The sequence below is a fragment of the Theileria orientalis genome, chromosome 1 (genome assembly GCF_000740895.1).
Source record: "Theileria orientalis strain Shintoku DNA, chromosome 1, complete genome".
NCBI lineage: Eukaryota > Apicomplexa > Aconoidasida > Piroplasmida > Theileriidae > Theileria > Theileria orientalis.
Genome location: NC_025260.1, coordinates 1,662,354 through 1,675,825, shown reverse-complemented (window position 1 = coordinate 1,675,825; position 13,472 = coordinate 1,662,354). Strand labels below are relative to the sequence as shown.

General features: G+C 42.3%; 4 protein-coding genes across 4 annotated transcripts; 3 read left to right on the top strand and 1 right to left on the bottom strand.

Annotated features, from left to right (window-relative positions):
• Positions 1-80: 80 nt before the first annotated feature.
• TOT_010000684 (ribonucleotide reductase R2 subunit/ribonucleoside-diphosphate reductase small chain) lies at positions 81-1,637 on the top strand (the record flags this gene model as incomplete). The annotated part of the gene is made up of 5 exons (XM_009691230.1): positions 81-155; positions 367-536; positions 612-873; positions 991-1,267; positions 1,363-1,637. 5 exons carry the CDS (start codon positions 81-83, stop codon positions 1,635-1,637), a joined length of 1,059 nt encoding a protein of 352 aa, XP_009689525.1.
• Positions 1,638-1,755: 118 nt separating this feature from the next.
• On the top strand, positions 1,756-5,369 carry TOT_010000683 (conserved hypothetical protein; the record flags this gene model as incomplete). Its single annotated transcript, XM_009691229.1, has 8 exons — positions 1,756-2,607; positions 2,690-3,328; positions 3,362-3,604; positions 3,702-3,890; positions 4,049-4,106; positions 4,233-4,301; positions 4,546-4,849; positions 4,949-5,369. 8 exons carry the CDS (start codon positions 1,756-1,758, stop codon positions 5,367-5,369), a joined length of 2,775 nt encoding a protein of 924 aa, XP_009689524.1.
• A 71-nt stretch (positions 5,370-5,440) lies between these two features.
• On the bottom strand, positions 5,441-6,275 carry TOT_010000682 (uncharacterized protein; the record flags this gene model as incomplete). Its single annotated transcript, XM_009691228.1, has 2 exons — positions 5,441-5,622; positions 5,744-6,275. 2 exons carry the CDS (start codon positions 6,273-6,275, stop codon positions 5,441-5,443), a joined length of 714 nt encoding a protein of 237 aa, XP_009689523.1.
• Positions 6,276-6,908: 633 nt separating this feature from the next.
• TOT_010000681 (conserved hypothetical protein) lies at positions 6,909-13,452 on the top strand (the record flags this gene model as incomplete). Its single annotated transcript, XM_009691227.1, has 4 exons — positions 6,909-9,977; positions 10,278-12,556; positions 12,705-12,901; positions 13,175-13,452. 4 exons carry the CDS (start codon positions 6,909-6,911, stop codon positions 13,450-13,452), a joined length of 5,823 nt encoding a protein of 1,940 aa, XP_009689522.1.
• Between the last annotated feature and the right edge of the window lie 20 nt (positions 13,453-13,472).

Here is a 13,472-nt window from a genome sequence, read left to right as displayed (position 1 = left end):
TAGAGAAAGATAAGATTACTAAAAGTTAAGTTGTTTAAAAAAAAGAATATAAATTTTGTTAAAACTAAATAAAATAGTAAATGTCAGAGTTGAGTAAGAGAATGAAGGCCCTGGAGGCCGAAGAATTCCTATTAAACCATAATCCGAACAGAACGGTAAGAAATAATAGCATATGAGAATAGATAGAGCCCATAGATGGGTAAATAGATATGAAAATAGACGTAATGATGATTACATAATGAAATGGGCGGATGCGTAGTAGTTAATGGTAGATATTTGAACACACTGGAGTGAGTAGAATGAAATTGGGTACCTTAGTAACACAGTAGCACAAAAACTGATATTTATTGTGAAATTGATGCTTAGACGCTGTTTCCAATAGTATACCCAGATTTCTGGGAGTGGTACAAGAAGGCGCAGGCGTCGTTTTGGACAGCTGAGGAAATAGACTTCTCAATGGACATGGTACACTGGAACAAGCTGACGAAGGACGAACACCACTTCATATCAAACGTGTTAGCCTTTTTTGCAGCAAGGTAAATTAAGCTAGCTCTAGAGTAGAAACGTAGTTAGTAACAACTAGTGTTCGTGGAGAAACTGACGGTGAGTAGTGACGGAATCGTGCTTGAGAACTTGGCGCTGAAGTTCCTCAGAGATGTTAAGTTGCCGGAAGCACAGAGCTTCTACTCCTTCCAAATAGCAGTTGAAAACATACACTCGGAGACATATAGTCTACTAATAGAGAATTACATCAAGGACGAGGCGGAAAAAAACAGACTATTCATGGCAATAGAAACTATCGATGCGGTGAAGGACAAGGCGAACTGGGCCAAAAAATGGATCACGGACGATAATTCGTTTGCAGAGAGAATAGTATGTGAATAGTTACACGCCAAACAAATATGTGACATGGCGACTTGTGTAGTTACATAGAAATTTTCTATAAGTGGCTAGTGGGATCCATGGGATCTAATTAACCGATGGATTTAGGTAGCATACGCCGCAGTCGAAGGTATCTTGTTTAGTGGGAGCTTCTGCGCACTCTTCTGGCTGAAAAAAAGAGGACTGATGCCAGGGCTCACCTTCAGCAACGAGCTGATAGCGAGAGACGAGGGGCTTCACGCGGATTTTGGCTGCTACATATACCAAAATTTAAAGCATAAATTACCGCAGGAGGCAGTGCAGCAGATAATTAAGGAGGCAGTGGTGGTGGAGAGGAGTTACATATGTGACTCGCTGCCCTGCGATTTGATAGGAATGAACTCACGTAGGTTTCATAGGTAGATTATCGATAGCTAACATGGTGAATGGCGAAGATTTTTGCAACACAGCCTGTTTTAAAGCGAATATATTGATCATTAGCTCTAAACAAATTTTTTCTAGAGCTCATGACCCAGTACATCGAGTTTGTGGCCGACAGGCTGCTTAAAGCACTGGGCGTCGACCCAGTGTACAACGTAACAAACCCATTCGACTGGATGGACCTGATTTCAGTGCAAGTAAGTCGAGTGTGCGGTCTAATGATTCTTAAGGGGAAAACCAACTTCTTTGAGAAGAGAGTTGGAGAGTATCAAAAGGCGGGGATCATGGCGAAAAAGGTTGAACAGAAGTTCACAACGAACGACTTGGAGTTTTAGACGAGAGACGAGGACGTAATATTTTGATTTGTCCTATTTATTAGCTAATGTGTGCGACTGTTTGTTAGGTGGTGTGAGGTTTGGAGAAGTGGGATTTTATAAAGTGATAATTCAATAAATGTATAATAAAATAATTACAGGGGTGTTGGAACCCCTGAAAAGAGTAAACGGAGGAATTAAAGTCCGTAGAAACAATCTACACATTTCAGTAGCTTACAGAAACGAGAAGATTCTACATAAACAAGGGGCGTTTCACAACGATAACATAGTTAAAATAAAGAATGAGAGTGCAAGGAAGATGTTGGAACTGATAAACGCTAGGAATCCTTATTGCGGGAGGAGTAAATTGAACTACATTTCACTGTTTATAAGGTCCGAAAAGAATAAGTATCCGAACAACGTGATTGTTATGAGGAGTGGAAACAAATACGAAGCATTTGAAGAAGATTCTGTGCTATTTGTGGAACACGGTGGGCTAGAATTTAATGGAGAAACGCCACATGTTCAGTTTGAAGTAACTGAACTGAATAAAGTGATAAAGAGGATAAACGAGGCTGGAATAGCAGTGAACGTGTATGAAGAGTTGGTTAAAGGAGGATTATTGAGCGATGAACAAAAATCGTACCATTTATCGAAAATATATAAACCATACACACAGGAAGATGAAGTGGACGATAGAAATTTGGAATGTACACAATCAAAGGATGATTCTGACTACACAAATATTGAGATAATCAATAATAGTAAAGATAACACGATTATAGGACTGGGATATGATGAAGATGGGTACATCATGAGTGTGTTAGAGTTGAATGGGAAAGTGAACGTGTACTATAACATGAATGAAATATGCGTAACAGATATGATAAATAGGTTAAATAGTAGAATAGTAATACTGCAAGACCACTCGAGTAAAATAAGGAGCATTTTTAGGAATTTGAGGAACGTAATACACTATCACGTGATACAGGTAAGACGACAACGTGCGTATAATAGGTATTGATAGCAGTGATGTGTGCTTTAAAATGTATTTTAAATAGCAAATTGAATAGGGGAACTACGTTGGAGAGAATTTCCACAAGTCATTTATGCAAGAAATATCAAACAGACTGAATTTAAGCATAGACTTCAAGGTCAGTTATTTGACGAGAGGGAGTAAGGTCCCAGATAGCGAAGAGGGGAAGATTGAAAGTTACCTAGACAGTAACGTAATAAGCTATTTGGGTGACTTTCACGAGAAATTGGTATTTGATAGTTCCTACGAATACGTAAAAAGGTACTTTAAGAGGATATTGTACAAGTATGACGCAACACAATCGAGTAAAATAAGAGAAGTAAATGAAATGTTATCAGAATTGACAATACCACTAATACAAATTAAAAGCATGTACAACAATAATATAGGTATTGGCAATAACAGTGCGATTAAAAGTAATATGAATATGAATAATATGGAAAACTTGATAAGTAATTTGAGCGTGTTTAAGAATTATAATGAAAATTTGCCAAGTAGATTAAATGAATTGGTGTTTGAATTGGTTAAAAGGGAGTTGAGTGTAAATTTTAATGAAGAAAACTTGATGAAACAGTATAAAAAGTTGAACAGAATAATAGAGACGTATGTGAATACTGAAGATAATGTTGAGTATACTAAGTCAAGTTCTCCGTTGATAAACTACTTAAGAAATAAGGTAAGTGTTAATTGAGTTTTGACAAGTGTGTAGAATAGGATTATGAAGAAGATAGTAAAAGAGGAGTTTGTAGTAAATCAAGTAAACAGAGTAGAAGAAGCGTATAATAATTTGATGAATGAGATATATAGAAGATTTATTAATTCAAATGAAAGCGAGAGTGTAAAACTAAGTGAAAATGATATGAAGGATATAAATATAAATGGAAGTACCAATATTATATACAGTAAACAGCTGGGAATTAAAGTAAACCATGTTAATCTAGACACAATACAAGTAAGTAACTTCAAGTAATAAGTGACTGTAAGTAATCATGAGTAACTATAAGTAGCTACAACTGAGTGAATTGGCATATTAACTGTACTATTTGTAGGTGGTTGAGAATAATGAAATAATCAACTGTTATACAAGTAAGGAAGTAAATTTGAGTTTGTTGAGATATTTGAACGAATGCGAACTGTTGAATTATAAAATTGAAGAAGTAGTGAATAGGTTGCATACGTCAATAAGTCCATACAAACAAACACTTGAAATAATAATACACTATTTAATAACGATACAGGTAAAAATAGTTTTATTTAGTTGTTTTATTTAGTTGGTTGGATAAATTCATGTGTATGTGTGTGTGACTATTTGGTTATTATTGCGACTAGATATTGATATATACTTATTTATGCTATCATGAATGTGTGTGCATTAGTATAATATTAACAAATGTAGAGCTTGAACGAACACGTTAGATATGGTATTTCAAATGGATGGAGCTTACTGAAAGGGAGTGAAAATATAAATATAAATAATAGTACAACTGTTAGGAATGCTAATTCTAAAAATAGTAGTAACAGTGATAGTAGTTTTAATAAAATAAATAATGAAAAGATATTAATGAGTGAATTGAATGCAGTAAGTGATGATAAAAAGGTTTTATTATCAATATTGTTGAGTAACATGGGTTTGTATTCACCTTGTGATAGTGATTCGGTAATACTGCCATATGATAAATTTTATTTTTACAGTAAAAATAAGGAAAATTATATGAAAGGAATACTCGAAAACGCAGATAAGAAAACACTAATAATATTTAAATCAAAGCCAGGTAATTGAAGTTAGTTACATAGTGACATAGTTATAGTTACCAGTAACCTAGTTACTAGCAGTGTGTGTGAGCACAGTATTGTGTCGATACGATATTTTAACTCTAACATACCAATGTTTAGGTGTTGAGGTATTGCGTAAATTATTGAGGAGTAAAGCGACAATAATAGTCCAGGAGAAGGATAAAGTAGTGGATGGTGGCAGTTTGACTGCCCGTGGTATAAACAGAGAGTCTAGTGTGACCAAAGAGGATGTCGATAAGATGACGAAGAAGATCAATGACCCGAAGCTGCGCGAAAAGATTAAGGCAATCATTAGATTTTTGGACGAAATAACAAGTTTCAAAGCGAATACCGACATTGTGTATCTGTGTAAAAACAATGTGCCTCCACCAAGATTCTCACAACTTCCAGTGGTATATGTGCTGTTTATGAGCCTTAAATATGGAATGGATGGCAGCCTTGCTACCCCAAATACCAATGCTAGTACTATTAACGGTAACACTACCGTTGGTAACACAACTAGTATCCCTGGCAACATCAGGGGTGCTGTTAGCAGTAAGGTAGCCGTGAACAAATTTAATCGGAACAAGATGGTTGTCTACGTTGGAGAAACGGGGGACATATCAGCAAGGTTAAATAGCCACAAAAAGAAGACGAATTTAAGCCTAAGTGACTATATGCAAAATCAATTTATGGACTACAACGCTCAATTGAATCACTATCTATACCACATAAACAGCTACGCGGATAAGGCAGAGGCGAGTAAAGTCAAATACGAAATTGATTTTGACAACATGAGCATGCTCTTGTTGCGGCTAAAGAGCAGAAAGGAGTGTAAAGTGGTTGAAAATAAACTAATACAGCTAATGTTCAACCACCCTGACCTCTTTATAGTACTGTCGCACCGTGACGGGAAGGAGTGCACGGTCCCGTTCGTGGACTAACGTTCTCACGTGTTAATCGTCTCGATTACGTACACATACGTCCATATGTATAGAGTGTATGCTTTATGCAGTTATATTGACGACAGTATGGTCCTTCTGACTATCAGCTCGAACTCCGAGGAGGTGATGCAGGATCCGACCACGTAGGTAGGGTTCGCGAGAACCAAGTTGTTGAGCAGGTCAACGTAGATCGACTTCAAAGTCTCCTCCAGGTTCGGGAAATCGCAGGATGTTAAACAAACCAGCTTGTAGCCTACGGCAACATGAGTTGAGTGCGGTGTGTGAGGAACGGGATACACATGGCCACGAATACGTGTATTTATGCAAATGTTGATGCGTGTCGGTGTTTATCACGGTCTGAGCGGCCAACTAACCTGTTATCGTCTCAAAATAGTGTATTTTAAACTGGTGTGTGCTACATACGTTAAAGTGTGCCACCGAAAGCCCCTCGGGGTCCCTCAGGTCGTTAGTCTCGCAGATGGTCTTACTAAACGACGTCAGCCCCGTTAAGAATCCGAGCAGCAGCTTTTCGTAGTTTTTGTGAAGGTTTTCATCTATGCTGTCGTACAAATTAACCGTTGACTTGGCGATGAGATCATCTGGCAAAGAATCATCGCTGATCGACGATTTCCTGCCCTGCGCCTTGCTGAGGAGACTGGCGTTTAAGTCGTGAAGATCGTATAGCTCCAGGTTCGAATCCTGGTGGTCTTTTAGACCCAGCAGGTGGGAATTTTCAAAGGACGAGGTCGCCTCAAACGAGGATTCCTGATTATACTGGTCACTTCTATTGTCTTTAAATCCATGGGAAATGCAATTCGTCACTGCCCTTTTAGCAGCTTCGGTGTACAAGCTGCGATATATGGATTTCGTTTTAAAAAATATGTAAAAACTGTGTAACTCAGACATTTGAAAAGATTTAAACAAACGTTATACAATATATGATTACAAAATTAACATTTGATGCGATTTAGAGGCTTATTTAATAAAATAGGGAGCCATTAGAAAAATAAACATATTTTATTGTCAAAATTCGTGGTGAAGAAAACGATGTGTAAGAGTAAAACGTGTAGATTCTTAAGCAAACAAGGACAGAGTACAAACATAAATTATGAAATGACGTTGAATTTGGTTTAAAACAAAAAAATAATTCTTATTTATAAAAATTTACAACCTCTATCCCCCATCCATATCACCATGGTAAGTACAAGAGTATTTCCCCTTATTTAGTTTGTATTTTAATCCTATATTTCTAATTCGTATATTTGTAATTTATTGTTGTAATTTACTGTCGAGTTTAACCCTGGGATTCTCAAATTCAACTCACGGAATTTTAGAGTGGTTAAACCCTGTTCAAAATCATAGAATATTTGGTTAAACACATACCTTCAGATTCACCAGCCACTATATATTCTAAAAAAGTAAATGTAAAATTTATTGTATTGTTTAAACATGAATGAGTTAAATTCTTGCAATAGTACAACTTTCTTGTTTCATTACTTAAATAAATGGTAAGAGCAGCTAAAAGAGCAAGGGTGTCAAATGAATAGAGGTACTAAAGTGAAACAGCCTACAAATGAGCCCTACTTCTCCTTTGAAAACTTCATGTTTTCAAATCTGACGAGAGTGACAACAGAGGAGAAGGAGTGCCAAATATGTAAGAGAATAACCACAATAGCATACCTGTATAAGGACATAACATACTACTCGCACTACGAATGCCTGTCACTGTACTTTTTGTACAGGTTCTTCAGCATAACGAAGTCTGCACACTACTCACTGAAAGCAGAAAATAGCGCAACGCCGGAAGTTAGTTCAGATAAAGGGAACAGGAACAACGAAGGAGAAAGCGTAGATAACACGAATGCGAAGAGTAAGGATCACGAGTCTACCACGGGAAGAGATGGCAGCAGAGCCACTGAAACGGAAGTGGAAGTCGTGGATTCCATTAACGTGGACAAGTCAGAGAACGAAAGCACAAACAAAAGCCCCGGAGTGGAAAGAGCAGTGAAAACCCAGGTTGATAAGGTCACGCAAGGGAGTAAGACACAGCTTGTGACGCTGTACGAAATATTCAAGGAGAGAATCGAGGAGCCGCTGGACTATGACTTCTACGGAACGATGGAAGCAGATAAGAAGCAGAACGGGAACAAGAAGAGACGCTGCTACTCGTGCGGAATCACGGAGCCGCACTTCAAGTGCTTCGTGCAGGAGTGCAACAACTACATGCACGTCAACTGCTCAGGAAACGGACACATGGTAGTGTACACGAACCCGCTGGTCAACCTTAACGTGTACACAGCACTGAGAAACAAGCCTATGAACGTAATAGCACCAATCATAATTAACTCGTCAGTGAGTCAGACGGGAGAAACGGGACCGAGTGAGCAGGAGCTGGTGATAGACAACTACCTTAAGTTTAACATAATACACGTGAAGGAAAGGTTCATAAGCTACAGGTTCATGCTCTGCTACAGACACATCAACGAGAGTATCATAAACAACATTAAGCTGCTCTTCCTGTACAGGTTCATGATCATCAAGGAGTACCAATACGTGCACAAAATAATTAACGTAATATCGGAGTATAACGCATCAATAGCGAAGACGAAGGAAGATAGAAAAAATCGCACAATGTATAGAACGCTACAAGTAAATGGAATGACATCGAGTCTAGGAGTGTCAACACCATCGAGTAGCATAGAGCTTATGGGAGAAAATAAGATTCAGGGAGAAGGGATAGGAGTAAATAGAGAAACGAGAAAGCCGCAAAACTCACTGCCGAAGAGAGAAGTAAGTATGAAAAATGAGTTCAGAAGAGAGACTATGATGCTGAGAAACAGAAGTGACCTGGGAAAAAGCGACTACGACCAAGCAGAGGAAAAGGAGGACAGAAGGAGTGCACTGATGATCAATAACCTGATGTGCGAGTATAACCTGTACAGGAAGTCGAGTGTGCAGAAAAACAATAAGCCGTTCAACCCGACGAACTTTAACATTTTGTTCCAGCCAACGACGCTCTCAATTAACACGGACACGGCAGAAAACGTGAGCGGGACAGTGGACGTTAACCTAGTAAACATAAGAGACGACGAGGTGCTGGAAAATGACATAAGACTGCTGCTAAACCTGAGCGGTCAAATCAACAACATACACGAGCTGAAGAAAATGACGATACAGAACGAGTTCAACATACAGAACGTAGTGCAGGTGATAAAGCAGCTGCTATACACGCCGAAGCACACAGACTCGAGTGAGCTGACGCACCTGAAGAACATCAACAGCATGAACAAGGGGATCAGAGAAGGCTTGGAGGAGTACGAACAGAAGGAAGGGGCCACGGAAAAAATGACGGAAAGGGACATGTACAGGTCAGTGATGAAGAAGCCGAAGTTCGCACTGCTGAAGCTCTACAACAAGTACGTATGGATGTGCATGACGAAGCTGGAGAGCGGAGGAAGAGGAGGAGTCCCGGGAGGAGACAGCAAAATGGCAATACTGGAGTACGTGGTTCTGAGCAGCATGGAGTACATCTACATCAAAAACGTAGTCAACGCGATCTACTACCACAACAACAACGTGACGCTGCTGATGCACGCAGGCGCGAAGAGCAATAGGCGAGATGAGGAGCACGAGGAAACGGGAGTCGCCTCAGGAGCCTCATCGTCAGAAGGAGTGACTGAGAGCACGACGGCAGGCCCGGGAGAAGCAGGAAGAGGAGAAGTGATTAACCTGTGCGGATACAGCTGGGACATGAACCCGCCGCTCTACAAGTTCTACAAAGTGCACCACGCAAGCGCACACTCGCCGTCAAGAGTTAGCAGTGGAGCCAGCGGTGGCGTCGGTAGCATTAACACAACGTCGACAAACAAGGCAAACAACATGAGCTCGACAAACAAGGCAAACAACATGAGCTCGACAAACAAGGCAAACAACGCAAACAGCATGAGCTCGACAAACAAGGCCGACAACATGAGCTCGACGAAGGGAAGCGAGGGCGATGAGGCAGACAAGTATCAGAACTGCTTCGTGTACAAGCAGTCAATAGCAATACTGAGCGCACTGAAGTCGATCAACAATAACATCGAGGCGTACAAGAAGAACATAGAGAAGAACATCGCAAAGGACTCAGTGAAGTACAACAACCTGTGCTTCGACGCGGGCTACGTGGACTTCTACAGCAACGTCTCGACTGCGCTCCACAGGTACAACCACTTTAAGCAGTCGATAAGAAGGTCGATACTGCACTACAACCCGGTGGACGCGGGGAACAGCACCGACTTTATGAAGCACAGCGAGGCGAACGACGCAACGAGTAACGCAGAAAAGGGCTACTCAGTGAACACGAGCGGTGAAGGAAAGTATGTACCAGGAAAAACGACGGACGGAAACTACGAGCAGAAGAAAAGAGAAGGGCATGGAAGACGCAAAAGCAACAAGGAAGAAGAAGAAGAGGACGATGATGATGATGATGGGAACAACAACGAAGGAGGAAATGATAGAGGCAGTAACGCAATGGACGTGGACGAGACGAGATATGGGCATAAGAGTAGTGGTGTTGCTTCTGATATTGGTACTGGTATTGGTACTGTTGCTAATAATGCTAATATCGTTGGTGCTAGTATTGCCAGTGGCGTTGGCAATGGTAATGGTCGTGCTAATATCATTGGTGCTAATAGCGTCGGTAATAGTGGCAGTGGTAATAGCAGTGGTGCTGGTGTTGGTAGTGGTAGTGGTAATAGCAGTGCTAATATCGTTGGTGGTAATAGCGTTGGTGCTAGTAACAGTGGTAGCAGTGGCAGTGGTAACAACGTTGGTGCTAATAGCGCTAATAGCAGTGGTAGCAGTGGCAGTGGCCCCGCCAGTGTAGCCAGAGGCAGTATAACGACCATCACGAGCAGTGGCATCAAGGGAGGAGACAGCGCCAAGTATTTTGGAAAAAGCAGCAGTGGCATCAGTAGAGGGAGGTCAGAAGAAGTTGGATGCTCAAGAGGTAGCTCCATGACGAAGGAGGAGGACTACGACGTGGCCATCGACGCAGCAGTGGATATCAGATTGGGGAGCTCGAATAATGCATCGGATGACAAGAGAGGCACGTCTCTAGCAAGCGGACGCATAAGAAGAGCAACGAGTCTGTCGTCAGGGCTGCGAAGTAAAAGGAACTCGTTCATGATGGAGGAAAGCAGCTACCCGGAGAAGAAGCACGAAGTTGAAGCAAGTAATAGCGGTGTTGGTGGTGTCAGTGGTAGTGCAGCCGCCAGAGTTGGAGGTAAAACGAGTGGCGGCAGCATGAATACACGCAGTGCAGCAGCCAACAGCAGTAGCTTTGGTATTGGTAGTGGCAGTGGTATTGGTAGTGGTAATAACGCTGGTAGTGGTATTGGTAATAACGCTGGTAGTGGTATTGGTAATAACGCTGGTAGTGGTATTGGTATTGGCAGTGGCGGAAAATTGAGCGGAGGGGCAAATAGCGGTACGAATACAATCAACAGCACGGGTATAGTGAGTAGCGGGCTGGGAAAAAGGTACTCGGTAATCAGAAGGACGGACAGTGGCCACGGTACCAGCATCAATAGTGGCGCCAGCAGCCGGGCCAATAGTAACAACAGCATCGCCAGCAGCCACGGCACAAGTAACAGTGGTGCCGGCGGTCGGGTCAATAGTGGACACGGCAATAGTGGTCTGAGGAGTAGCAGTCAAGGTGCCAGTAATAGCAGTAATAGTAGCCATCGTAGCAATCCGGTAAGAAACACGCGCAACGCTAAGAGGGATGACTACGTGGGGAAACACGAAGACGAGGACAAAGACCAGGCAGAAATGGGAAAAGGAGGCAACGAAGGAAGCGTGGGAGACTACGGAAGCTACAAGTCGAGCATAGGGAACGAAGAGGCAGGAGGAGCGGAGGGGGGAAAGGAGCGAGGAGAAAAGGTAAAGATAACGAAGGAGTACTGCTCAGTGTGCCTGCTGAGTGAGCTGAGCCACAAGCACATCCTGATACAGTGCCAAAAGTGCTACCTGAGAATACACTACAAGTGCTACTACAACTACAGGCTCTCGAACCAGCTCAATAACCCGACGGCGAGTCCAGCGCCGAAGGACAAGGAGACAAAGTCGGGTTTCTACTGCGACCCGTGCAGCAAGGAGTACAACCAGCGCTACGAAACAAACTACAACTCAGCAATATGCGTCGCCTGCCTCTCCTCAGGAGGAGCAATGAAGGCAATATACGTCCCCTCAAGCGCAGGGAGCAGCAGCGCAAACTACCAGGCGTACAGAGGATACGGAGGAGACGGAGCGGGACAAGGAGTGAGCACGAGTCAGCAGCAAAGCAACTACCAGTACGACACGAAGGCGAGCGATATGAACAGGCAGACCTACAGAGGAGTGACCTACGGGCCAGGGACAGTAAACGGGTACGGAGGATACGCGGGAGGATACGCAAACATGAACTCGCGGACGAAGAACGCGAAGGCGGACAGGAAGGCGGGAGAGGACGAAAAGTGGATACACCTGATGTGTCTCGTCTTCCTGATGCCGAAGGTGGTCTGCTACGACTTCATTAACCTGAACCAGTGGTACCTGCCTAACAGAATGGAGTCAATGTCGACGTGCTCAATATGCGGAGTGATAGGAGGAATACAGGTGAGGTGCACGTACTCGGCGCATAACGAAAGGGAAGGGGGCTACGGCGAGGAGAACAACGTGGGAATCGGTGGTCACAACAGCGGCTTAAGCAGCAATGATACGGGTACCGTTGGCGTTAGTGGCCACAAGAGAGGCGTAAGCAATGGAGTGGGTACAATGACGAACATGAACGGCAACCCTAAGGAGAGACAGCAAAGTCACAGCCAGGGAGACAACGGAGTTAACGGAGGCTCAAAGGCCGGCGGCAGGTCCGAGTGCGAACTCACGTTCCACCCAATGTGCTGTCTGCTGAGCGGCTGCTACGTCAGGTACTCGAACAAGAACAACCTTAACCTGAAGCAGTACCAGCTGCACACGTTCATGGGCAACTTCGTCGGCGAGGCGACGCATAGCGAGGGCCAGGACGACCAGGCGGCATTCGGAGCAGCCTGCGCCAGGAACCCGGGCTCGAAAAGGGACCCGGACGGCGTGCTGAGCAACCTGTTCCAGTCGATAGTGCTGGAGCCGCTTTGCCTGAAGCACACGATAGAGCTGCACACGGAAAAGTAAGCCGCTTGCCAGATATTTAGATGTTTATGCCATCAGTAGTGTTAGTTACGCTAGCGGTTAGGGTAGCAGTTATGTTAGCGGTTAGCGTATCTATTCCAGCCGTTAGGGTAGTATTAGTGATTAAACTAACAATCATTTGTGCAGATTTGTAAGAGAACAGACGGCGAATAGATGCTATGCATATACGCATTATCTATACCATCCAGACGGATTTAAAAACAAAAAGAAGTATAATTCACTGCCCCTGGAGCCAATATACTCCCCAGTAACGATAACGAAAAACGGACCGGTGAAGTCACAGCCGAGAATACTACCACAGCATTACGATTCTAACTTCCCAGGTAAGAAAGTGGACTACATAGATACATATTTGAAATATTGCGTATATGTTATAGTGTAGTTGCTAGCTCTTAGTTAAGTAGTTGTTAGTTAAGTTGTTGCCAGTTGTTAGTTAAATAGTTGCCAGTTGTTAGTTAAATAGTTGCCAGTTGTTAGTTAAATAGTTGCCAGTTGTTAGTGTAGTTGTTACTATTGCTTAGTGCAGTTATTACTAGTTAAAATAGTTCTTACGTTGACGATTAAACGTAATATGAGAATTTATAATAAATTAGTAGATGTTGTAACGAAGAGAGCGAAATACAATGAACCGTATCTAATATCAGTGGTATACGGACTGCCCAAGGCAATGTGCGGAGATGTTCCGAAATATGGAATCACAGCAATAACAAACTACCTGTCAAACAGTCAACAGTGGAACAACAAACACAATGTTAGTAGGCCAGGAACAAGCCAAAACAATAACCAGCAAAGCAAAGAAAACGAAACTAGAAATATGTGCGAGGATAAAATGTGGATATCAAAGTTCCAACAACAATATATGATAAATAAGTAAAGAGTAAAATATAATGTATA